The 25224-nt window shown below is 38.7% G+C and overlaps 1 protein-coding gene across 6 annotated transcripts in view; it reads right to left on the bottom strand.

Moving 5' to 3' along the window:
- The window catches only part of enox1 (ecto-NOX disulfide-thiol exchanger 1), a 122430-nt gene that overhangs the window by 10523 nt on the left and 86683 nt on the right, over nt 1-25224 (bottom strand). For all 6 annotated transcript variants that reach the window (XM_081369576.1, XM_081369573.1, XM_081369572.1 and 3 more), the window contains 8 exons: nt 24910-25074; nt 23512-23718; nt 22939-23172; nt 17690-17902; nt 13809-13915; nt 7527-7644; nt 4562-4746; nt 64-171 (listed from right to left, as the gene is read on the bottom strand). In XM_081369576.1, coding sequence (XP_081225702.1) covers nt 64-171; nt 4562-4746; nt 7527-7644; nt 13809-13915; nt 17690-17902; nt 22939-23172; nt 23512-23718; nt 24910-25074 — 1337 coding nt within the window. The remainder of the gene's footprint in view (nt 1-63; nt 172-4561; nt 4747-7526; nt 7645-13808; nt 13916-17689; nt 17903-22938; nt 23173-23511; nt 23719-24909; nt 25075-25224) is intronic.

The following is a 25224-nucleotide window of genomic DNA, read 5'->3' as shown; positions in this document are numbered from 1 at the left end:
GAGTAGCTGCAGCATCAAAGTAATACCCAAAATGCATCAAAATGGCCAATAAGTCTGTCCAACCTTTTCCCTGAGGCTGAGGACCTCTCCCTCTAGGTAGCGCTGCTCATCTCTGGCCTGTTCCAGCTCCAGCTCCTTCCCTTTCAGCTCTTCCTGGAGCCGAAGCAGTTGCTGTGGAGACAAACAGCATCGTGAGCAACAGAAAGCAGATGGCTGGAACAATGAGCAGCGTGTGGGGCTGCATGCTGCCCTCATAAACAAACTCCACATAAACATTATTGAACGGCATACAATGAAGATAATAAAAAGCGGTGCGGTGGGTAAGGGAGGTTGACCGAGTCAGACCTTTGTGCCTGTTTAAAAGGTCATGCGGTCAGCTTTTTGTAGCTTGTATTGAAAATAAAAGATAATAATGGAATTTTAAAAGTGGAATTTCAAAAATAGCTTGAATGCACACCAGCTCAGAGATCCACTTGTCACACGTTGACATGATTGGTTGCAAGGTAGTTTGTGACATCAGAAACACCAGCGATTTTGAGACTGTCTTTGGTTAACTGCAGTTTTAAGGAGAAAAAACTCAGCAATGGTGTTGACTTATGAATTTGCACATGGTTCGTTTTAAAGCATATTTAAAACACCACATAGGCATATAAACAACAGTAAAAAAAAAAATTTTCACCACAGGAGGGGCTTTAATGTTCCCTTGTACCTCTAGTCCACCAATGGGGACGTATCGTACGATAAAGTTATTTAGTTCCTCTTCTGGTGACCACCAGAAAAGGGCTACTTTGGCTAATAATAGCACTGGTGATCTGAGGATTACAGTGAGCGTTTCCTGACGAGACCACCTCCTTGGGCCCCTCACTCCTCTAGCGCATTGCAAACATGCTGAGACTGCGTTCGTGTGTGGTTTATGCTCTCTCATTGCACGTTGTTCGTAGTGTCCTTCTCATGAGGGCTTGAGTGCTCAGTCTGCCGTGTGCCATCGAGTTTGACGGCCACGTTCGCTGTCTCTCATGCCTGGCTGCTTTCGGATGGAATTACTGGTCTCACACGTGCATTTACTCATCATCATCTGGTTACAGGTGGTAACTGTGTATTGTATACCTTTGTCTGTACCACTACCCTTTCATAAACCATGGGCCCCCACCTATAAGCTTTCCTAGCTTCCTAGGACCCATTCACTCTACCCAATTGATTCTGTACCCCCAACTGTATTATTGTAATGTTTGAAGTGGTATTGTGAATGAACTCAAACTCAAACTCAATCTCAAACACCCGAGCCGAGTCCCTGTGTTCCACCTCGCTGCCCCACCCCGGGTACGTCTGTGGTCCTGTTGGTCCTGCTTGCACGGTGTCTGGGAGTCTGGCTAGCGCTTCCCAGCCCGTCTCGCTGGCTTGTCCGTAACATCAGACTCGGCTATGCGATTCAGTTCACCCGGCGCCCACCCAAGTTCAGGGGCATCGCAACTCCGCACAGAGGTGAAATGGATGCCCCTGAACTTGGGTGGGCGCGTACGGACAGCACTGTGACTCTCATTGTCCTGAGACCCCGTCCTGGATACGTGCCCAAGGTTCCTACCACTCCCTTCAGGGACCAGGTAGTGAACCTGCAAGCTCTGCTTTCAGAGGAGGCAGACCCAGCCTGGCTTTTCTATATCCTGTCTGCTCCTTGCGGTTATAAGGGGACAGAACGCAAAGCTTTAGGACACCAGATCAGCTCTTTTTCTGTTACGGAGGCCAGCAGAAGGGAAAGGCTGTCTCCAAGCAGAGGTTAGCCCACTGGATAGTGGATGCTATTGTCTTGGCGTACCAGTCCCAAGATATGCCTTGCCCGTTCGGGTTGCGAGCACACTCTAACTAGAAGTGTTGCTTCCTCCTAGGCGCTGGCTCAAGGCGCCTCGCTGACAGATAAATGTAGAGCTGCGGGCTGGGCGACACCCAACACGTTCGCTAGATTCTATAGCCTCCGCAGCGTCCCCTTCTCCAAGGGCACGCTTTCCCAGCGTTATCCAATTAGTCAAACTGAACGGGTCTTGCGGAACAGCAGTGACTGACCTTCTCTGCTTAGAGCTCCTACTTTCTGCCCAACACTGCGGTCAGGCCAGGAGACTCAAGCGGAGCGCTAGAAGGGCCAGCAGCAGTGGCGTGTTGGTAGATATCCCCATTTCATCAGTTATGACGTACGTAATAGTGAACTGACGAAGGGGAACGTCTCGGTTACGTATGGTAACCCTTGTTCCCCGAGGAGGGAACGGAAACGGAGTCAGTTATGACGTACATCTCCGTTCCCTCCTCGGGGAACGAGGGTTACCATACGTAACCGAGACGTTTTATTCCTGTGATGGCAAAGCTGAACTTTCTGCATAATATCACATGATCCTTCAGCAATATTTTTAATATGATGATTTGCTGCTGAAGAAACATTTATTATTAACAATGTTGAAAACAGTTGTGCTGCTCAATATTTATGTACAAAACATGATTTCATTCAGGATTCTTGAATGAATAAAAACTCAAAGTTGAATATATTTTTTATATCAATGTAAAAATCTTCAATGTCACTTTTGATCAATTTAATGCATGATTAATGGATAAAACGCTTTACAATAAGGTTCATTAGTTAACATTAGTTAATGTATTAATTAACATGAACTAACAATGAGCAATACATGTTACAGTATTTATTAATCTTTGTTAATGTTATTTGTAAAAATCCAGCTATTCATTGTTTGTTCATGTTAGTTCATGCGGCATTAACTAATGTTAACAAAGACAACCTTTGATTTTGATAATGTATTAGTAAATGTTGAAATTAATATTAAACTAAGATTAATTAATGCTGTAGAAGTATTGTTCATTCTTAGTCCATGTTAACTAAGGGAATCTTATTGTAAAGTGTTACCAAAAAATCTTACTGACTCTGAGCAGTAGTATACTGTACATGCGATCACAGACGAAATAAATAACTTTAAAATAAAAAAAAAGTTTTAAATTAAATGATGACAGTCCACTGCACTCTATATACATCTGAATATTATTTTTCTTTTTCAACAAAAAGGATACTCATTTCTTCCATTACTATTGATCTTGAACATAAAAGCCTTTAACGTAACTGCACAATGTAAAATGATAGTGATTGAGAGAGAGAGAGACAGAGATAGAGAGCTCACCAGTGCATTAATGGCAGCACGATGACAGCCTGCGTCATGAAGAACACTGTGTCCAATCATTATTTAAGCTGATTTGACAGCTAATTAACGGAGGTGTGAGTGTTTGTGTTCCAGATGGAGCGCTGACGTGTGAGCATGCTGAACACTTACGCATAACTGATGTTTTGAGTATGTTTGAATGTGTCAAATGTGTTTCACTATTTAGGAGTGTCTTTAATCTCAGCTGTGATGATGTGATATTTTTCGCCGACATCAACTGAGTTGACAGTGTAAGATGCTACTTTGCAGATTCATCAGACATGGGACAAACAAGTCCCACAACATTACCAGTGTTTTTTAAGCATATAAAGGCAACTGTATCATATTTGATACACACATTTCCAAGGCTGACAGAACTACAGAGCTCTGATCATAAAACAACTACATCAAATTGCATATTTTTGTTCAGTTTGGGTCTCTGGATGAAATGTAGGGTTTTTTTTTCTCCTTGATTATGAGCTCCATATTTATTCTTACATCATAATATATGTATTATAATATTTTTGTTTTACCTAGAGGTTGAATAAACTGCTGTTCTACACACACACACACACACACACACACACACACACACACACACACACACACTTATATATTCTGACTATTATTTCACGTCAGGCTTTACAGGGTTAAGTAACGACATAAAGAAAAGGTTTAAAGCAGGATAATGGCTGGCCCGTTCTTTAGTGTGATCTAATTGGTCACTCCATGATTCATGAGCTTAATGACTGGACAATAACAATAATATCAAACATGCTATTAACAGGGTCAGCAGGAAGATGAGTCGCTGAGGCTGTTAACACACACCCGCTGAGACACGCATCAGCAAGACATTTATAATGTTACAGAAGATTTATATTTCAAATAAATACTGTTCTTTTGAATTTTCTATCAAAGATGTCAAAACTCTATCATGGTTGGCACAAAAATGTTGAGCAGCACAACTATTTTCAACATTGATAATAATAAAAAAAATCTTTAAACTTGAGTAATGGCTGCTGCAAATTCAGTCTTTTTAAATGCAGTAGGCAACATCTGAAGTGGATCAAAACCTTCGATCAAAGCTATACATGAATTTTGAACAATACCTGTTCTTGTCTTAGGACAACTTTTTTGATCCACTTCAAATGCTGTATATTAAAATTGAAAATAGTTATTTAAAATTGTAATTGCAATTCACAATATTACTGTTTTTAATGTTTTTGATCAAATAAATGCAGCCTTGGTGAACATAAGGGGATTTTTTGAAAAACAAAAAAATGATTTTCAACCACTAAGCTTTTGAATGTACTGAAGCGGGACGCGGGCCTGAGACTGAACCCTAAAAGTGCAGCTGATGTGTGTATTACCTGCTGCATGTTCTGCATGGTGTGTTGCAGGAAGTGCAGCTGCTGTTCTTGTGTGTGGTCCTCCTCGGTACGGTACGCCTTGCCCTGCTCCTTCTTCAGCAGCTCTACCTCGTTCCTGTAGGCGTCCAGCTGCCAGCGCAGACTGTCGTTCTCCTCTCGCAGAGCGCATGACTGCGCGGACAGCACTGCTCTCGGACAGGAAGGAAGAGAGACCGGAAGTGAGCTTGGAAGAAGGTTTTCAATTTACAGCTTTCAATTTACAGATGGGGAGAATTCACACTTTTGTGCCTGGTAGACCTACTGTAGTAGATCACTTTGACCTGATTGAGCTGATTAACTGTGTTCCATAACCTAGCTTAAACTAGTTGACCATCTTTACCACCTTAAAGACAGCATGAAATGGATGTTGCAATAGTCTTTTCTTCTCTATTGTGACGTATATCCAAATGAAACTGCTTCTCGAACAGAAAAAAATGCAGAACGAGACTTGATTTTGTCAGTGAGCAATTGATTGGATCGTTAAGATTGTTGTGGTTTGCAATTGGTCGATCTCATGTGAGTGGCAGGTTGCCCCGCCTTCACGCCAGTAAACACATCATCAGAGAAAAGAAGGGAGGGAATGTTATTTTGATTACAAGGACACATTAATTAATTATTTTTTTTAAATGTTGTGCACAAATAATGTGCATTTATAACAAATCCTGCAACAAGAATTGTCAATTTTGATTTCATGGTGACTTTAAGGCAAGACACTTCAGGTGAAATGGGTAAAACTAAAATAACTAGATATTATTATACTTCCAAAGCTGAAGGAATTTGACATTTTTTTTGGTATTACACGTTTTCTGAAAAGTATGCAAATGTCATTAATTATGTAATTAAATATGCACTAATTTACATATATTTCCAGAACATTCTTGATCATTTTGTTGACGTATTCGTTTTTACAGAGGGATTTTTGATATTTCTTTATTACTCCATGAATAAGAAAAAAAAAACTGTCCACAACCAGAAAAAATAATCACCATGTTTTTAGGAATAAATCTGGCAAATGACAAATGAACAACCACATCAGTAAAAACCTTCAGAATATATATGCATGTATAATATATATAAAAAGCTATGATTCTACCTTTCTCTTCTAGCATGTGGCAACATATGATCTCTTACTTAATCTAACATGGAGCATATAAGACAAGTTCTAACATCAATCCGTCTGGTTGAATCAGCATAAATACGTGGCAGGCTTTAGAGGAAGTGTTATGATTCATAGCTGAAATTGATGGTGAAGTTTGCATAACAACTTGGTCACTGTGCTGAGTCTCTGCTGTGTCAACAGAGAATCTCAACTATTAGATATTCCATCCTGCCACCGAAAATACTTCTTTTATTGAGCCAGAGCTAGTGTGCTGTGACAGGTCATGAAATATCGCTGAGCTCAGAATCCCCTGACACTTTCTGCCGCCGTTCTCTGCTGAAGCAATATCATTCATAATCAGATTTGGTGTGGGATACACGCAGGAAGGAGAGTGTAATCACTCAAGTTGATATCTCGGCACAAATGCTGTTGTACTCAAGGTTATCTAAAGGATGTGATCGCTCCGTTTGAATAAACCTATTAAATATACAAGTGGTCACAGCAGAGCTGATTTGATTAGAGACTAACAAGGGTGATTGTGTTTATTTGTTTCATTGAATCAAGGAATTATTACAGCAAACCTTGTTTTCATTTTCAAAGCATTAAAACACATGATCAGATGTAGAGAGAGAGCAAGACTGGTCCTCTTGGACATTTTAACACTATATAAAGTGTATTGTAAAGTGTTATCATTTTGTATATTTACTCTACAAAAATTGTTGTGCTGCTTAATGAAGTGTGGAAGTGTTTTTTTAGGATGATGAACAAAGTAAAAAAAACTACATTTTTAGAGTAAATCTCACATTATAACATCATAAATGCTTCACCAGGAAAAGTTCATCTGTGACTGTAATGTAGCAGGCTAATAATAATTCCTTGATTTAATGGAAAAGTTCGGTAATGAAGTTTAGTTCGGTACACATTGATGAGGTATTGATGAAATTGTGTGAAACTGAGTGATTTGTGACAGCCTTGAAAGCATCAGTTACAAATAGAGTTAGAAAATGTATAAATAAATAAGTTTTGCACCATATTCCATCAAATTTGGGTTCAGTAAGTTTTTATTTTTTTTATGAAAGATATGATAATTCTATTCAGCAACGATGCATAAAATTGATCAGAAATAACAATAAAAGCATTTATGATGTTATAATGTGAGATTTCTATTTCAAATAAATGCTGTTTTTTTTTTTTACTTTGTATTCATCATCCTAAAAAACACTTCTACACTTCATTAAGCAGCACAACAATTTTAGACTAATAATAATAGTAATAATTTCTTGAGCAGGACATCAGAATTGAATTAGAATAAAGGATCATGTGACACTGAAGACTGGAGTAATGATGCTGAAAACTCAGCTTTGTCGTCACAGGATAATAATATTTTTATTGCATAACATTATACTGTTTTTATCAAATAAATGCAGTCTTGGTGAGCATAAAATACCTACTAAACATTTAAAAAATCTTACCGATCCTAAACCTTTGAATGTTATGTGTGTATTTATTTTTTGGCGGCAAGTGAAAATCAAGTAAAAATCTAAACTATTAGCCAAGCAGAAAAAATCCATATTGTTGAGCCCTAAAATGAAATGTAATTATGTGGGTGTTGAACAAAGCTCTCTATTGCACTGCATTACACATTCTTCTTATTCACCAGTTACCTTTACTATCGATTTATTGATCGGTTTAATTGCACTGCATTTACTTTGTAAAACAGCTCTAAGATGTTAGGCTAAGGGTCTAGGGTTTTTTTAGGCACAGTCAGTCCCCAGCATCCTATAATGAATCATGATTATGAAAATCAGCGGCTGATCACAGGCCTACCAGTGTCCTCCATTCTGATCTTTTTGCAGGGGTTTTCCTCCAAGTCTTCATCTGACATTTCCATTTCCTCTTCTCTTCGTATTCCCATGATCTCTTCACTGTGAGCATTTCTCAGCTCCTAATGGAGCACAATACAGAAATCAAGCGAACACACACAGGCACGCACACACACACACGCGCACACACACACGCGCACACACACACACACACACACACACACACACACACACACACACACACACACACACACACACACACACACACACACACACACACACACACACACACACACACACACATCCCATTACTGGCTTCTGTCTGAGACCTTGAATGATTAAAGATTACATTTTGCACACATTAACATTTCCTCTGCAGTAATTCTACAAGGACACACTTTATAGCTTCATTTGCTGTATAAATGTGGCAGTAACGTATGAAAATCACACATACCAATGAAATTCTTTTTTTCTGCAATTCTACTCTGATTTAACCTGGAAAATTTTGATCGGATGAAAAACCAGGCAATGATTTGGCAACCACAGGCTCTGGTGATTGATTCCTTAACCATAAAATACAACCCAGAGGGAAAACCGAGGCTCTGCCGTCTCAGTGCCGAGCAATAGTGAAAGTTCATTTGTCTAGGTCTGAAAATGGAGCGTAAAAATCACATTACACAAACTTCCAAGCCCACTGATCCTCTGATAGCCATTATAGGGATCAGCACAAAGGACGTTTAATGCCACCACTGTGAAATCTTGCAGATCTGCTCTATAAAAGGTAGTGTGTTTGAGCTTTACTTTATCTGTGATTGAATACATTTTATTTTAGCACTGTGTCGCTTGAACTTTTATCTGTTTCTTGAAAGCAGTAGTATCAGAGGAATAGAAGTGGGAGTTCTGGATTGTTTCTGATATCATATTTCTCACAATATTATTTTACAGGGTTCCCGCAGCTTTTGACCAATGAATTTCCAAGACTTTTCCAATAGCATTTTATAGTCATTCGGGAAAACACATGTAAGCTTTTTAAAATTCCTTTTTTTATAAAAACTGCATTCACAAAAAGCAACTTCTAGCCAACAAAATAGGCGAGACTGAGACTGGTTGTCAGACTGGGACACTGTCACAAGGCCTATATCTCAGTAACAATAAGGCTTTGAGTCCAAATATCATATATTTTATAAAAGCTGTTGAGTAAACACAATAAAATCAAATATAAACTTTATTTTTATGAATTACACATCAAAATTTTATTTTTTATAAATTAAGATTTCTGTTGGCCAAAACAATGGTTTATTTTTTGGTATGTAAGCATATGCTTGTATGTAACTTTATGTATGTTTTTCATGTCACATATTTCATGTGTTTCATAATTGTGTTTCTGTTTAAATTTAGCTGAAAGATATGCTATTTTATGGTAAATTCACACTTAATTTAATGAATGGGATCTTTTGTCATGGGCAATAACAGCGTAATACACTTTAAAGGGGTCATGAACTGAGAAATCTAATTTTCCTTTTAACACATAAGAGGTCATCATACTATAAATATATCCTGTATGTTTCAGAACTGAAAACTTCCTTGTTAGTCCAAAAACACCTTTTATTGTTACCAAGCCCAGCGAAAGTCGTCCTGGAATGTGCCTATTTATGATGTAACAGATAGGTGAAAGACCGCCTCTGCAGAAGAAATCATCGCAATGTTGGCTCCGCCCACTGTTGTGCTAGTGAGACGACGAGGAGAGAAGAGAAGGATCATTCGACTAAAAACAACATTACCTTCCAAATGATTCTCATGCTAGGAATGTGGTTATTTTATTTATTTTCAACAATGTGAATGTCTCAGTTGAGCATTATTTATTTGTATTCGGTACATTTCGCGGTGGTAAATAAGTCACAATTTCGGCGCCGGCTTTGTAAACAGACTTTTACGATTTAGACTCGACAGGAATGCGACAACATGTAAGTAAGTGTATTCCTTATAATGCCTGATCTGTGACCAGTGATTTCTGATATGTAATGATTCATGTGTCAGTAAATCAAACCAGTGACTAAATGGTCAACTTGTTTCTCTTAATAGGATGAAAATAATCTGTTATTTAAACTGAGATTAAATTATGTATAGAAAGCGATCAAAGAAAGCTCCCTTTGCAATTGATGAAGCTGTCAATAAAACAGCGCAAGTTCTGGACTTGCGGCTAAATCTTCGTAATCAAAGAATCTCTTATTTACATTGTGTTTGCACCATGGTTTGCACTGTTAGTTATGATGAAAGCATTAGTGTGCAGAAATCGAGTTGCAATGATGAGATCACATTGAGCTCAACATTTCTGTGATTGCCCAGACAACAACATAGTGTCGGCCCAGATTCGGCCCACATCTGGTACATGTGAATTCCACACGGCCTAGATGTGAGCCGGATCTGTCCAGACAGTCTGTTGATCGCGTGAATGAAGTGATCTCATCATTGCAACGCAATTTCTGCTCTCTCACGACTGCTTTCACCAAATAACAATGCAAGCACGATGTAAATACAGTAGAGCTTCGTTGTGCAGTGTAACTGCGTCATTGATTACATAACAGTAGATTTGGCAAGTGTCTAGATAAACTAGCCCTGTGTGATTGACAGATTTGGAAAGGGAGCGTTCTTTGATCGTTTTCTGTATATAATCTAATCACAGTTTAAATAAGATTATTTTCATCCTACAAAGAGAAATGATGTGAAGTTGATCGTTTAAGTCAAGTCAAGTCAAGTCAAGTCAAGTTTATTTATATAGCGCTTTTCACAACACAGGTTGTATCAAAGCAGCTTCACACTGTCACTGGCACTGTCACTGTTTAGTCACTGGCTTGTTTTACTGATGCATAACCAGTATTGAATGATTTTGAGAGAAAGATAATCTGTCTGAACTTGAATAATTACTAGGGGTGTAACGATTCATTTTAACAACGATTCGATTCGTATCAAGATTCGTGGTTGTCGATATGATTCAAGGACGATATTGGTTCATTTAGAATGATACAATACGAAATGATTCAGTGACTTGAAATCGATTCAGTGACTTTTTAGCCAAAAATTCTTGTAAGTTAAGCAGGTATCAATTAATTATGGATATAAACAAACAAGTAAACAACAATTAATGTCAAATGCATTCACATTTTATTTGAATAAAGTAGGACTGCACGATTATGACAAAAATCATAATTGTCGATTATTCCCTTGAAATTGTAATTGTGATTATTAATTACGATTATCACAACATTGAATGATGTTTTGAATAGTTTGGCCATCGGACACACATTTCCTCATGGTCATCAAGCCGCGACCCACCTTTTTAGGAATTATATAGGCCTATTATAATACATTTGTTTACACAAAAATTGTTGACACACAAGTTCTGTCCCCCTTTACTTAACATACAAAAAAAATTGAAAGAATATAATACTGATAAACAGTAGGCACTGTGAGGTTAAGCTATTAAATAGCAGTCCCAAACTAGTTTTTGCTAATACAATCTCGGTATGAGCCACCAGAGTCATATAAAAATATACAAAATAACCAGTAAGTGGCATTTTGTTATGGAAACAAAGAACAATTAGGCTACCATGGTGATACACAATACTTAGAGGAACTGGTAAAGAAACATGGAAACTGCTCCTGATAAATAGCAACACACATGACGTACCAATAACGTGATTTATTGGTATTTTACTTTTATTTCGTAATTTACTAATTTACGACGTTGCATGCTCGTATTGCTTTTGCGCTTTAGTGAAGTGATACAGCACGTGCCGACGCATTTGCACGTGCAATTAAAGAGTGCACGATGACAGGACATGAAATTTAGTTTTTCTGAGGTGAGAGACTTTATTTCGTTACAAGTTCTGAAAATAATGATAGAATAATGACACGGACATATAGCCTGACAACATCATCCGCAGATACTGAATCTGGACAACACGTTTTTTTTTTTTTTCTAATTTAAAACGTAACGACGTTGCATGCTTGTAGTTTATTTTGTGCTTTATATATAGTGAAGCGATATAGGCCTACAGCGCGCTCCGCCGCATTTGCGCGTGCAATTGAAGAGTGCGCGCTACTGCAGTATAGCGGCTGAGAGGACAGGAAAGTCAGTTTTTCTGAGGTGAGAGACTTTGCGCTGCTTGTTGTCTTTGCGCTGCTGCTGGCGCGTCACGCATGGCGATGACGTCATAGATAGGGAGACTGAATCGAGTAACGTTTAACGCCTTTATCATTAAAAGTGCTAAGAAAAAACATCCATATAAAGTCTGACGTGCTTAAATCCAATGCGTTATTTCCTAGTATCGATACAATCGATTCATTACCTTTTAAAACGATGATAGATCGATATATGTCGTCTGGAAGGCCAACTTGCCGAGCACAGATCGATGTAGTTGGATCATAGGAATATAAATCGATACATCGATGTAGTTGATGAATCGTTACACCCCTAATAATTACACATCAGAAATCACTGATCACAGATCAGGCGTTGGAATAAACATGATTACTTACATGTTTGTGATCCATATCGTAAAAGTCTGTTTGCAAAGCCTGCGTCGAAATTGTGACTGATTTACCAAATAATCCACGATGAAATGCACGGATTACATCTTACATCTTTTCTCGTTCTCATGTCACTATTCACTAACGCGCCAGTGGGTGGCACCAAAGACGCGGTGATGTAGATGTAGGCTTTGATATTCTTCTGTAAAGGCGGTCTTTCGCTGCCCTGTGACGTCCCCACTTTTTAGATCCTGACGTTTTCTGGCCTTGGTTTCAATAAAAGCAGTTTTTGGAATAACGAGGAAGTTTTGAGTTTTGAAACTTACAGGATATTTTTATAGTATAACGACCTCTTAACTGTCAAAAGACCGAATTCTAAACCCTTTAAAACTTTAAACTATATAGCATTTTCCCATTACTTATTGCAATGTTTAAACATTTTCTAAAGTCTCATTCACAACCAAGAGTGATTACTATAAGAAAAACTATAACGATAACTACATTAGCATCCACGTCAACGCACGATATCATTCTGTTTATTTTAAACGTGCTGCAGTTTTGCCATCTGCCACTTTAAATGCTCGAGCTCTATAAAGCAGGATGGATTCTGATTGGCTGTCAATGTTTTTGTAATTCATCAGGAGGAAAAAAATTATTCTGAAAGTGATTCCAACAATATTGTTATCATTATAGTTGTAGTGTGAACTCTAATATACATTTAGAGCGATTTTTTGAGCCATTTTTATTGTTATCGCTTCCTTGGAGTGAACAGGCCTTAACTCTACAAACAGTGCTACATTATTTTTTATAAAAAATCAACAACAGATCTCTTCACAGGGGTGGCATATCAACTGGCTTTCACCTCTCACAGCACCAAAGACTCTGCCGCGTCACTGATGTCTTACCTCTTGGCGACTGTGAACTGAAATGGAATCCTTTCATAGACTTGACTCAAAGCAATTAATCAATACAGTCAGTGTATTTCTAGGATTAGCTTTTGGTCCTCACATCACTGCTCATGATATACAGTCACGGAAAAAGTCAGATGGCTGGAGGAAAGACTGCAGCTGGAGTCTATCACCAGTGAGGGATTTGTATGTTTCAAGGTTCATTGAGTATTCTATTTGCACTAACATGAATTTTGCATACTGGTGATGTTCCATATTATTAATATGGAAATTCCATATTGTGCATTCCAGAGATTTCAGGGGTTTAAAAGGATCGATTCATAATGGCACAATGTAGGTTAACATGCACCTCCCTTTTCCTTCCTCATAAAGACCTAATTCAAATTGGATGAGTTATTAACGATTAATTCAGGCTAATCACTGATGAGCATCATTATAATCCTGCCAGTATCTGTTGCCATGGCAGCAATGGAGGTTCTTTCTAGGTGGCGATTTCAAGGAGAGCTCTGCTGCACGAAAGAGCAGAGGCTAGAAAACTGGGATGTTTGCTGTGTGAGGGCCCACAAGTCTGTACAAAGAAAAGCCACAAGATACACTGCCATATAAACAGCTGCCGTGTCAGTGTACCATGTAGAGCAGGGGTCTCAAACTACTACTAGCCAGGTGGTGTTCTCCTTCGGGGGAAGTTGAACATTCACAATAGTTTTATTAAATATAAGCGCAATACTTTGCCGTTCAAATATATTACAGCCAAATGCAAAAATTGAATTGTAATGAGAAATCTTGGCCCAGAGTTTGAGACCCCTGATGTAGAGTCAGCATGACAAAAGGGGAGGAAAAATACCAACCTCGCACTGCTTTCGCCAAATGTCTATGTTCTTGCGCTGCGCTTTTGAGAAATGGTCCCATGCCTTTTGCCTGGTGGCAGCGGTGAACACAGCCGTAATCTGCTCAACTTTGGTGGGTAAGGAAGTCAGACAAGACAAGCCATTTATGTAGAGCTCAGCATCTGCGCCAGCTAGAGTCAGACGCATCAGGACCCTCGCAACACTTCTCTGAGAGGCCCCTGATAGTGTCTGTTGTACTTACATCTCATTAGCTGCTGTTTCAATTCCTTAGGACTGAGGAAGGCAACAGTCTACAATGATGGATTTGCTGGAGAAGTATTATTAAAGTGTTTGATGTCAAACATTGATTGAGGATTTAGCTCAAAATGTGTATGTGTGCATTTTCTTCACTTTTGCATTAGATTGTTGGATTTGCATTACGATTGTAGGCAGAGGCGTCATGCCCCCCTCATATTTTTCAGCCAAATGGATTTGAATGCAGCTTCCAAAACACACAAAACATATTTTTACATTTGACAATTAACCCTTTGAAGTGTACGATCACACCAGAGTGATTAGAACGATCAGTGCATCACGTTATTAACTCCTAAATTAAAATCTACGTTCACACTTTAGCTGGCGCTGAGCCAGAGACGGACCCATTCAGCTATTGTCATATATCACATCTGTTCAGACTTTTTAACCATATAATGTTTATTTTGAAATTTTAATACAGATAAGTCTAAGCACAAATAATTTATAATTTACAAAACATACTGTCTATGAAAGCGGCAATAATTCATTTAAATATAATTTGACGACGTATCCGATTTTCTACATATTGCGAAGAAAACGAATCTTTAGTAATATCGTTTAAGCATTTACTCTAATCTTAAGCCTGGAATCGCGCTGATTACTTTCTTCATTCCAGTCGGCTCATGTTATTATGAAAATATTCGAATGCTCAGGTAAGATAGCGTATTATTATTACATTCTTCTGTCTGTACCGTCTCTCTTTCATCACTTTCACTTCTTGTGCACTGATTCATTCGCTAAACAGCCAATCAGTGTTCTCTCTCTTAACGACAGCCCGACGCTGATTCAACAGGCTAAATCAGCTCAAAAAACCCAGACGACGTCTGACTAGAACCAACAGTGTGGAACACACCAAAAAAACTAAGCCAACCAATGCTAAAACATGGCCCAACATTGCCCGACAGCGGACCATTGGCTTAGTATGTCCCAGCCTTTAGAATATTGTAGGTACAAGTCGATAGTGCCCCAAAGTTGTTGTCTTTTGGTGAATTTCTTAGTTTTGAAGCTAAAATATGTCACACAGCCTTGGTGATTTCGTGCAGAACCATTGATTCTGCTGTCACCCCCTCAAGGCTAAGTGGTGCCCCCTCAAAAATACTAAGTGCATGACGCCTCTGATTATAGGATTGAGATTTGGACCATTTGTAAACTGTTGCCTGCTATTTATTAATTTGACCAAGTAAACAATTATACGATTAACTTCTTCACTTTAACTGGCATAACTCTAAAATACATTTCTCTTAGTATTTCATGCACATATATGGAGTCGAAAATGTCTAAATTCTGTCAAGTTGCCAATTGCAAATCTCCATCACACATATTCATTCAAGCAAATGACTTTTCTTGACTTCTTGAGTTGGGATATTGTCTTCTCACCTGTCCAGGCCGAAAAAAAGATGAGTGAGTCTGATGTTGGCCTACCTTTAAGTTAAGTTGAACATCTCCACATCTGCTATATGGTCAGAGTGCTTCCACTGAGACTGTACTTACCCAGGGCCCTTCTATGGGCTTTGGCTACAGTCACACTGACATAGGCAGCTAGGTCTCAATGCTGTTTGAGCACACATCATATCTCCTAGTGTACATTTGTATATTTGCAGTGAAGGGTTGTGAACTGTGTAAAGGAAAGACTGTGGCTCTGTTCCACGACTAGTGAGCTGCCTTGCTTTCTATGGATACGTTCTGTAAGCTGTTGCCTTCTAAAGAGCATCCGAACCTCATACACTTGGGAGAACATAAACATTAAAATAACTCTTATTACACTGCATTCTAGATTATTAGATTCTGACTGGTCAATTGCTGGATTCAGCGGTCAAATATTTCCTAATATTACTTGTTGTCCATGGCAATGCCTGACCAAAATCGCTGCATGTCTCTCACATCATATGTCAGATTCACTCTCTTGTTTGATACAAATGCAACTGCCGTCATCTTGCATCTTAGTTATCTGCTGCAGTGAAATGACCTCAGAGGACCACAGTATTGTTGTACTGCAATATATTGTTATAGCCTTCTGCAATAACAATACTGCAATATTGTTGCCATGTTCATCTTGTAGCTAGTTTGGTTGTTTTGTACATTGGACTATTGTTTTTTATAGCAGAAGCTTTAACATATACAGGTAAAATTATAAAATAATATCTAGGCAGATCAATAGTTAATGTCCTTGTTATTCATTTGGTGTTTAGCAAAGTAATAAGCAGGGTAATGTACAAAAACCATCAACTCAATGTTGCGTCCTGTGTTAATAACCAGCTGATTGGTACAGAGCATCTAAAGGGACATGACTATGGTTCATTTTTTTTAGATATATATTTTAATGCTTTTCGTTTTCTTGCAAAACTTTCATGGAAACAATATGCAGGTGGGAGGAAAACGCAAATGTTTTGCGAGCAAACACAAAGTTCCTTGTGGGGATGCAATACTTTTGCAAGAGACCGCAAATGTTTTGAGAGAGAACAAAGTTTCTTGGGCGAACGCAATACTTTTGCAAGAAAACGCAAATGTTTTGCGAGCGAACAGTTTCTAGGGGGAACGCAATATTTTTGCAAGAGAACTCAAATATTTTGAGAGCGAACACATTTATTGGGGAAACACAATACTTTTGCAAGAGAATGCAAATGTTTTGAGAGGGAACACAACTTTTTTGGGGGGGGGAACGCAATACTTTTGCAAGAGACCGCAAATATTTTGCGAGCGAATAGTTTCTTGGAGGAACGCAAAAACGAGAGAATGCCAAGTTTTTCAGGGGAATGCAATAACGCAAATATTTTGCAAGAGAATACAATTTTTCGCTTAGGGTCTCTGTAGACTGGCACACACAAATACACAATTTTAAATTAGACAGGACTAATGACAATCAACATTTCTTTATAGAATGAACTAAGTATATTTGTAATCTACATTTCTAATCATTGTCAAGGTGTGGTCACTTCTGTGAAATTTCGCTGGCAAAAAAAGGTCCATTGTCATTAGTGTAGAGATGCATGAATCACAGCTTACACAGAGGTCACTTTCAAACCAAGCAGCCAACCGGGCAAAATTGTCTGACCAACTTGAAGCAGTTTACAGTTATGTTTTTGTAGTTGAATAAAAGTTCAATTGTGCGGATTAATATTGAATTTACTTTATTTCCCCAAAATTTTACCGAGCAATGGTAAATGTGATGCAATTTAAGCTGGATTTTGTCGCAGTGCATCAAGGGATTTTATTATCCGTGAAGGATACATGTGGTGGCTTTATGGTGCCTACCTTTTGGAACGGCTCTGTGTAGGAAGCTCACCTATGATGCCTATGTAGGCAGCTCTCTAGGTTTTGGAACAGAGCCTGTGTCTTGCCTGTTAAAGTTAGGAACAATATAGTGTATGTTGTAGTTCTGAACATATACAAATACACTCAAACTGTCAGTACAGTCATATCAGCATGAGCGAGAAACGTCCAACAATCAGATCTGAGACTGAGCCCACTTAAGGACAGCTACATCATCTTGCTCGGTACAAAGGATGTGCCGTTGTCATGGCAACACTAGATAAAAATCTCAGAGTAACCAATTGGGATAAAAACAGTGAAGGCAGGAGGTATCTTACATTGTGTGAGGATGGCAAGCAGGGAATTCTTAAAGTGTTCTTTGGCCAGCTCCATCTCCTCCTCGTGCTGAGCTTTCTCGTTCATTAGGCGCCGCACGTGGCTGTTCGCCGACTGGATCATGGAGTAGAAATGATTGGCTGTGCGTCGGTTCACCTCGCCTCTGTCGACCCACGTGAACAGCACTGCCGATGCCTCGCTGAACTTGTTGTCTTCTGGAGGAATGAATGAGGAAAACTGTCAGAGGGGAAAATCTGTCATTTTTACTTCAACTACTTACGACAGAGACTGTTGTTACACTTACTTTGTTGGCTTGACAAAGCCAGCATACAGCAAACTGCATAAGGCTTACAAACCCTTCCCACTTCAAAATCTCTCTTCCCAAGTGTTCACATTATACGAGACTCATAATAACCTTCAAACTCTGAATCTCTTTTCAAACTGCTCAAGTACTCGAACTACAGTACACAAGTCGTATAACCTTCAAACTTCAAGACTTTAAGCTACTACAGATTCAGACAAGACTGTTTTAGTTCATTTTAAGAGCAAATTTTACATTTAAATTTGGCACTTCTAATAATATTGAGAGGAAAAGAGGATTGGAACTTGTGTCCACATGCTGCAGCTATACACCAAACGCTAAGCCACGGCTCTAACTTCAGAGCCTCATTTAATGACTCTTTCCCTGCATTGTCTTTTCCTATTGGACAAGAACATCATCTCATCAGTGTGTTCAGTCACGGCTCGTGAATCAGTAACTAACCCTGCATTTTTCCTGTCTAAACATGAAGTGTAATTCCAGCCTGAGCAGCTGAGACATAAGGCGTTCAGTGTGGCCTCTTCCAAGCTTCAGTAATCTGCTCCCAGTGGACCTGTGTGAAATACATTACTGAAATTGGAAGAATAATTGAATTTTGCCTCAAAGTCAGTGCAGTAGAGCTGGAAGTAAATTCGATCCCTCCCTTAATGAGATCCTGTACACGGCAACAACATCATTCCCTGCATCTGTGCGCTTTTCGCCAGACTGTTATTGCTTCATCTCACCACAGAATAACCGATTTCAAGCCAACGAGGAGAATGACATCACGAGAGATGTATCAATTATACCAAACCTCTATGCCAGGTCCTTAAAATATGTCCTCAACTCGTTTAATTTGAAGTGTATATGTGATATCTGTTTTAGTCCTTTTTTCAATTAAATAAATGTTATTCCCATGTGCGGTTGGTAAGAGGGCCAAGGGGCTCTGGGCGTTTGAGATCAAGAGCAGGTATGTTATTAAGGTGGCACTCAAACTTCCCAGCTAATTAAAGGAAATTGAATTCTCCCAACCCTCGGGCAAAAATGCCATCTGACGAGAATAAAAATAATTTCCACAGTCAAACGAGCCTGCTCTGCTAATCTTATGCCTAATGAGAGCAAAATGAGAAATGCAAATGTGAAATCTCCACACTCTCCTTCAAAATTCCCAGCATTCAGTCATCCGACCTCTCCGTAACTCAGACACTATGTAAGCTGCTACGTGACTGCCAATGCAGTCAGTTTCAGTTATGGTCAGGAAATTAGCTTTGTTTTAAACATTGCTCATATTAATTTTTCCATGAAAGCATAATGTGGCAATGAGCATTTACTTGCCAGAAAGCATTAACCAGGGGCTGTCTGAATGAATAGCATTAAAGTGTTTCCAAATGCAAGAGACAGAAAGCAGCATTGGATAGAATTAAAGTCGATATATTAAGAGCTGAAGAACGGCCAGATTTAAGGATGAGCAAATGCGTGTTTAAATGATATTTTTAACATTTGTGGAATAAAATGCAGAATCTTTTGACTCGCTAAAGCTAATTTCATAGCTAGCTATATTTTATGTATCCTAAATACACACACAATGTCTAAACAAATTAATGTTTTTTATGTATAATGTTGTTGTTTGTTGTGGAATGCTATAATTGAGGGACAGTCATCATTTGTGTAAAACTGTAAATCAATTTCACACAATAAACTCACTCACTGATTATTGAAATGATACAATTATAGTTTTTTTTTTCATAAAAATGTAATAAATGCTATTTTTATGATGGATTTTCATAACTTGAGATTGAAATTGGGTCTGAGACAAGGGTAAAACAATAAAATCTATACATTAAAAGCAATAATTTATGATAAAGGCAAAGTCAAATGTTTTCAAGACAGTTTTAATGTGACCTTCGTACAACAAATATATAAAAAAACATCTGTAAAAATCTAAAAATGTAATAAAAATTAATCTTTGGGACACAAATGTGCCCAATAACGTTCCCACTATACTGAGGCCCATTTGCATGCTGTTTATACTTGAAAAGCAACATTTGTGTAGAACTAATTAGCAGAATGGCTTGAGTTTAAACAAAGGTTGTGTTGGAGAGGCAATTAGATGTCAGGCATGAGCAAAACTGTGCCAGACACCAGAATATCGAAACCCCGTCTGAGATGTTTTGTCTGTTGCCTCCTGGGCTCAATAAACATGAGAACATACAGCGAGAGCTCTGGATGTGCCACGCAGAGAGCATGGGAAGTGCTTGACATGGAGTGCTGTGATTGCTGATGAGGTGGAGGCTGCAGTCAAGTCCCCGTCATCGAAATGAAAGCAGTCTCTCCAGAGAGACAAGAGCTCAGAGAGGCATGGAAACCACCGCAGCCAGCATAACTCAACCATCACTACCTTTCTGGAGCCGCTAGCTGTAATCAAATCACAGCATGGGAAAACAGCTGTCAGCCAGGAACCGGCTCTGAAATGAAAACGTGAAAGGTGACATTACGAATATGTGTGAACGTCAAAGTGTGTGATGGATTGGCGTAACTCTGAGGTGGAAACACAGCACAGTATGCGGCACCTTGAAAATGTGATGACCATGTGGCACCTTCGAACCTCTCTAGATTCAGAAATAAGTGTGGTTAAATATGTTAAACATTACACTAACTATTCCTGTCTGTCTGGAATCGAGAGGAGATCTGCAAAACATTTACAGCCAACGTTGATGACGCAACTGCAAATTACGTCCATGCAAATTCGTAGGACAGAAGAAATCACAAATTAAATCTCTTTAATATCTCACTTGGTTCTTCTAGACAACAATGACATAAAAAGGACAGCAAATGGATACTTCTGCTTAAGTCTCCAGCTTCTCAGAGTTTCCTGAGATAATGTCCCAATAAATTTCACTCAAGTCTCCTCTAGAGTTTCACAAGATAAATTAAATGAGTTTTTAACCTCAGATTTTAAACACCCAAAAAGCAAATGAAAACTATGTAGTCAACCTTGGAAACCTTCACTGTTCATGTTACCATTTATTGTTATAGCATTAGAGAAACAAAACAAACATTTATATGTATAAATTAAAAACAAAGACACACCAGAGAGGTAGAGGGCAAAGCAATCAGTCCCCAAATATTCTTGCATAACCAGACCTCCAGACTCAGCAGAAGGTCTGGATTCCATAGCAGTTTCCATTGGCCAAGGACCGCCCAAGAAGCTGTCTGATTGACATGAAAAGCAACCAATCACAGTCGGTTCACAGAAAATGTAATGACGATGTCCCTATAATAACAGACCGATGTGTAAAACTCTTGGACGCATTTTAAAGAGTCTATGCCATGAACATCACACACTTTAATATTCAACAATATTATTGATCTGACTGCACTGACACTATTGGATGAGAACTGAACTGAGCTAATTGATGGCATCACTGTTTTGTTTTGTGCAGAACTGCTTTATAGATGAAATGTACTAATTTAATAATTGATGGTCTTTACAAACAGAACTGAATCAACACTGGACTTCAGCTGAACAATTACACTGTTTTCTTTTAGAGCTGCTGTACAGCTGAAATGAACCACATCATTGAATCATTTTCCTGTTTATCACTGTTAAAGCTGCTTTGAAAAAAATCTGTATTGCATAAAGCGCTGTATAAATAAAGGTGATGACTTCAAATCCTTAAAAAAAAGTGTTTAGTTGATCATGGTAAATGCTCATTGTCACAGCTGTAAACACAACAGCTTCCTTTTTCAAGAACGGCTTTATGTGTGGATGGATCGTTAAAGAACGCAACACACACATCTCCCAGAAATCCTGTAGAATTCAACATATCAGTTGACGACTTCAAAACTCCTGAAGTGTTTTCCATTTTGTGTGCCTTATGGAGAAATGTAGAGGCCATAGGGTAGAGAAATAAAATAAAACTAATCTAAACAAGTCATAGAAGAGAAACAATTATGTCACAGATTAAATCTCATATCTCATTTGGTTCTCAGAATAAACAGAAAAAATAAACATGGTTAAGTAATTCAAACCTCACACTAACTGTCCGTTGTTGATGCAACTGGCCACTTATGTCCATGCAAAGCCGTGGAAGTGGAACAAATATACCTTTAAAATCTCATTTGGTTCTTTTACGCAACATATTATGTGTGAAACAATGAGCAAATGGGGTACTTCTGCTTCTCAGAGTTTTCTCCTGAGAAAATGTCCCAATAAATCTCACATGTCTCCTCTAGAGTTTCACGAGAAAAATGAAATGATCTGAACTGCTCTCCACAGCTCAATACTTTTACAGCATGTCAACAATTTTAGGAAACATCTGAGACAAAATTGATACTAAAATGAGACTCCAGTGAAACTGCACCAGGTCTCCAGTGTTTCAATAAAGCACAATATGATAAACTCTTGCACAGTATCATATTTCTTGATTAGAATCAACCAAAAATCAAGTCAATTTTAAGCACATTTAAGCACCCTAAATGCAAATGAAAACTATTTAGTCAACCTTGGAAACCCTTTGGCTTTACAGGAGCCTGGTACTGAGTGTTCACTTCATTGGCAATCATTGGTCTCATTGAAGCTGATGAATGGAACTAGCTGATCATATAAACACACCAGTCGCACAGAATAAACAACAGCTGGGGCCGTTTGGCTGGCAGCCGCAGACGGGACTGAGGACTGTATGCGTAAGAACCTCAAAACTATCCAGCCACTCATTAATGTCTGTCACATCATCAGAGACCAGTCGTGGACAGCTGCGAAATCTCTGAAGGAAAACAGACCTGGCGGTGTAGGTCATCTTACCACATTTCGCATTTATTAGAAGCATAAAAGTCCTGCCTTGAAGCTTTTCCAAAGAACCCGAATTTCTCTCGGCACTACATTAATGATGACAAATCTGTGCTTTAAAGGCTAGATGAGATCATGGCACCACAGTCTGTGGGAAAGCTTACCTTTCAGTTTCTCAGCCAAAAGAGCTGCCTCGTGCTCTGAGTAGTGCATTATGGGAGGAGGTGATGGAGGTCTCAGCCGTTCCTCGTGGATTTTCCGTCGGTGCCGCTCCTCTCGTGCCAGCAATCTTTGTTTGCACTCCCACTCATACAAGTCATCTCTCGCCTGAGCAAAATCTACATGTATGCGGCCCGAATCCTTTTTATCAGTGCTGGAGCCAATGCGCATCCGATAGCCTAGGACGACAAACATTGTTCAGCAAACACAGGCTACTTGCATATATCAAATATCAGTGAACTATGCAAAATAGGATTTGCTCATTTTTAAGATGTTCCTTCTTGCAACATAAAAGCCCCTGTTGAACAAAACAATACAGCTGGGTCATTAGACTATGTTACTTCCAGCATATGCATCAGATTTGATATTTAGGGTTTACACGACAATGTTCTTGAGCTTGAAAACCAGTTTGCTCAAACTAATCTCAAACTGACACCATAGCAACTGAAACCAGCTTCACGCAACAAGCCTCAGAGAAAAACATTTACATCTATAAATGAAACAAAACAAAGACTCACCAGAGAGATAGAGGGCCTTGTCTACCATGAACTCCTCAATGTAACGAATGTGGCAGAAGTTTTTCTTGCTCTTGCGGATGGCGACAATCTCTCCACATTGGTCAAACACTTCTTTGACGATCTCCTCAGTTGCATTTTCTGGAAGCCCACCAACAAACACAGTCTTGCATCCTGGAGGCCTCTCTCTCGTAGAAGGAGGAGGAAGATCTGCAGAATCCACAAAAGTGTCTTACCGCACTCAGATTGTATGACTAAAACAGTTTGATCAAGTGATCTAATTGTTTTCACATTAACTAGCTATTGTTAATAGAAAATGGAGTCTAGTTTACATATAACAGGGTTCATATTGACAATTTGGGATTCGAAATGGATTTTAACCTGAAAATAAACAGATTTTAGGGCTTTGAAATGAAATCATTTGAACAAATGAAATATACTTCATCCCAAATACATAAATACATGAACATGGAATATTTTTGGAGCCAAAATTATTTTATAATTCATTTATTAATATATATTTTGTGAAATTGCATCTGCAAATCACCAAACATGGAGATGGTCAATTATGGTGTGGTATAACAAGATATTATCACCATTTATTCAAGGGACAGTTAGTTCACCCAAAATTCTGAAAGCTCATTGTGAATAAAAGCCTAAATTCAATCTGTTCACCATACTGTATAAAATCGTGTCTCTTTAGAAATTTTGGACTAAACCACTCAATTCATATTGATTTGTTTTACGATCTCTTTATGAACTGAGCACTTTGTAGCGTCAAAGTGGTAATTGCGTAGCTGTCAATGGGGGGGACAGAAATCTCTCAGATTTCATCAAAAAGATCATCATTTGTGTTCCGAAGATGAACGACAGTTTTACGGGTTTGGAACGTCATGAGGGTGAGTAAATGATGACAGAATTTTCATTTTTGGGTGAACTATCCCTTTAATGAATCATCATTAGTTTCCTTCCATTATCAAAACAAGATTTTTTATTAAGAATATGAATTTAACTGTGTGAAATTAGTCTGTGTGGTTAAAGTTAATTATGATTTAGGGTTCATTTAGATTTATAGTTTATAGGACTAAGCTCAACCGAGATTTAACATTTGGTCTTTCTCTGATTTTCCACATTGGATGAATTAATAAACACTATCCTGTGGTTGCTGTGATTTCAATAACCGTAAAACGTTTGGCATAAAGTTACAGGTCTTTCAGTGGAACATTTTACCCCACAGTTACAGGTCATTCAACATGGCACAGACTGTAAGCTGCTTTATATATTTACCATGACATCAGTAGAAGTAAATAAGGGTTGGCTACATTCATTTGTGTGCCTGTTTTATGGTGAAACCTCTAATAATTGTGCTGTGGTAGGCTGCTGTAAAACAGTGGCTCTTACTGGGGTTCTGCGGGAACAGTGTGCAGCTCTTGCAGTGGATGATTTCCTTAATAACAGGAAGTTCTGCCACAGGATGGGGCGGGACCAGAGTGATGCCAGCCATCATGGGGTTGATTGGGGTGAGGATGCCAAGGTTGGGGTCAAAACCCTGTATACATATTGAGTCTGGAGAGGGAAACAAAAAGAGTTACAAATGCAGTCATTTATTTGGACCTGAGCACTATCACACACACACACACAAAAAAAAAGCCTAAGAAATAAGAACAAAGCTGTTGAAAGGCTTCACAGAGATGAGAAGAGACCAGGTCACTGCTC

This window comes from Scardinius erythrophthalmus (assembly GCF_964197995.2).
Source record: "Scardinius erythrophthalmus genome assembly, chromosome: 6".
NCBI classification, from domain to species: Eukaryota; Metazoa; Chordata; class Actinopteri; order Cypriniformes; family Leuciscidae; genus Scardinius; species Scardinius erythrophthalmus.
The sequence above is the reverse complement of the archived record's forward strand: the minus strand, read 5'-3'. Positions and strand labels throughout refer to the sequence as shown.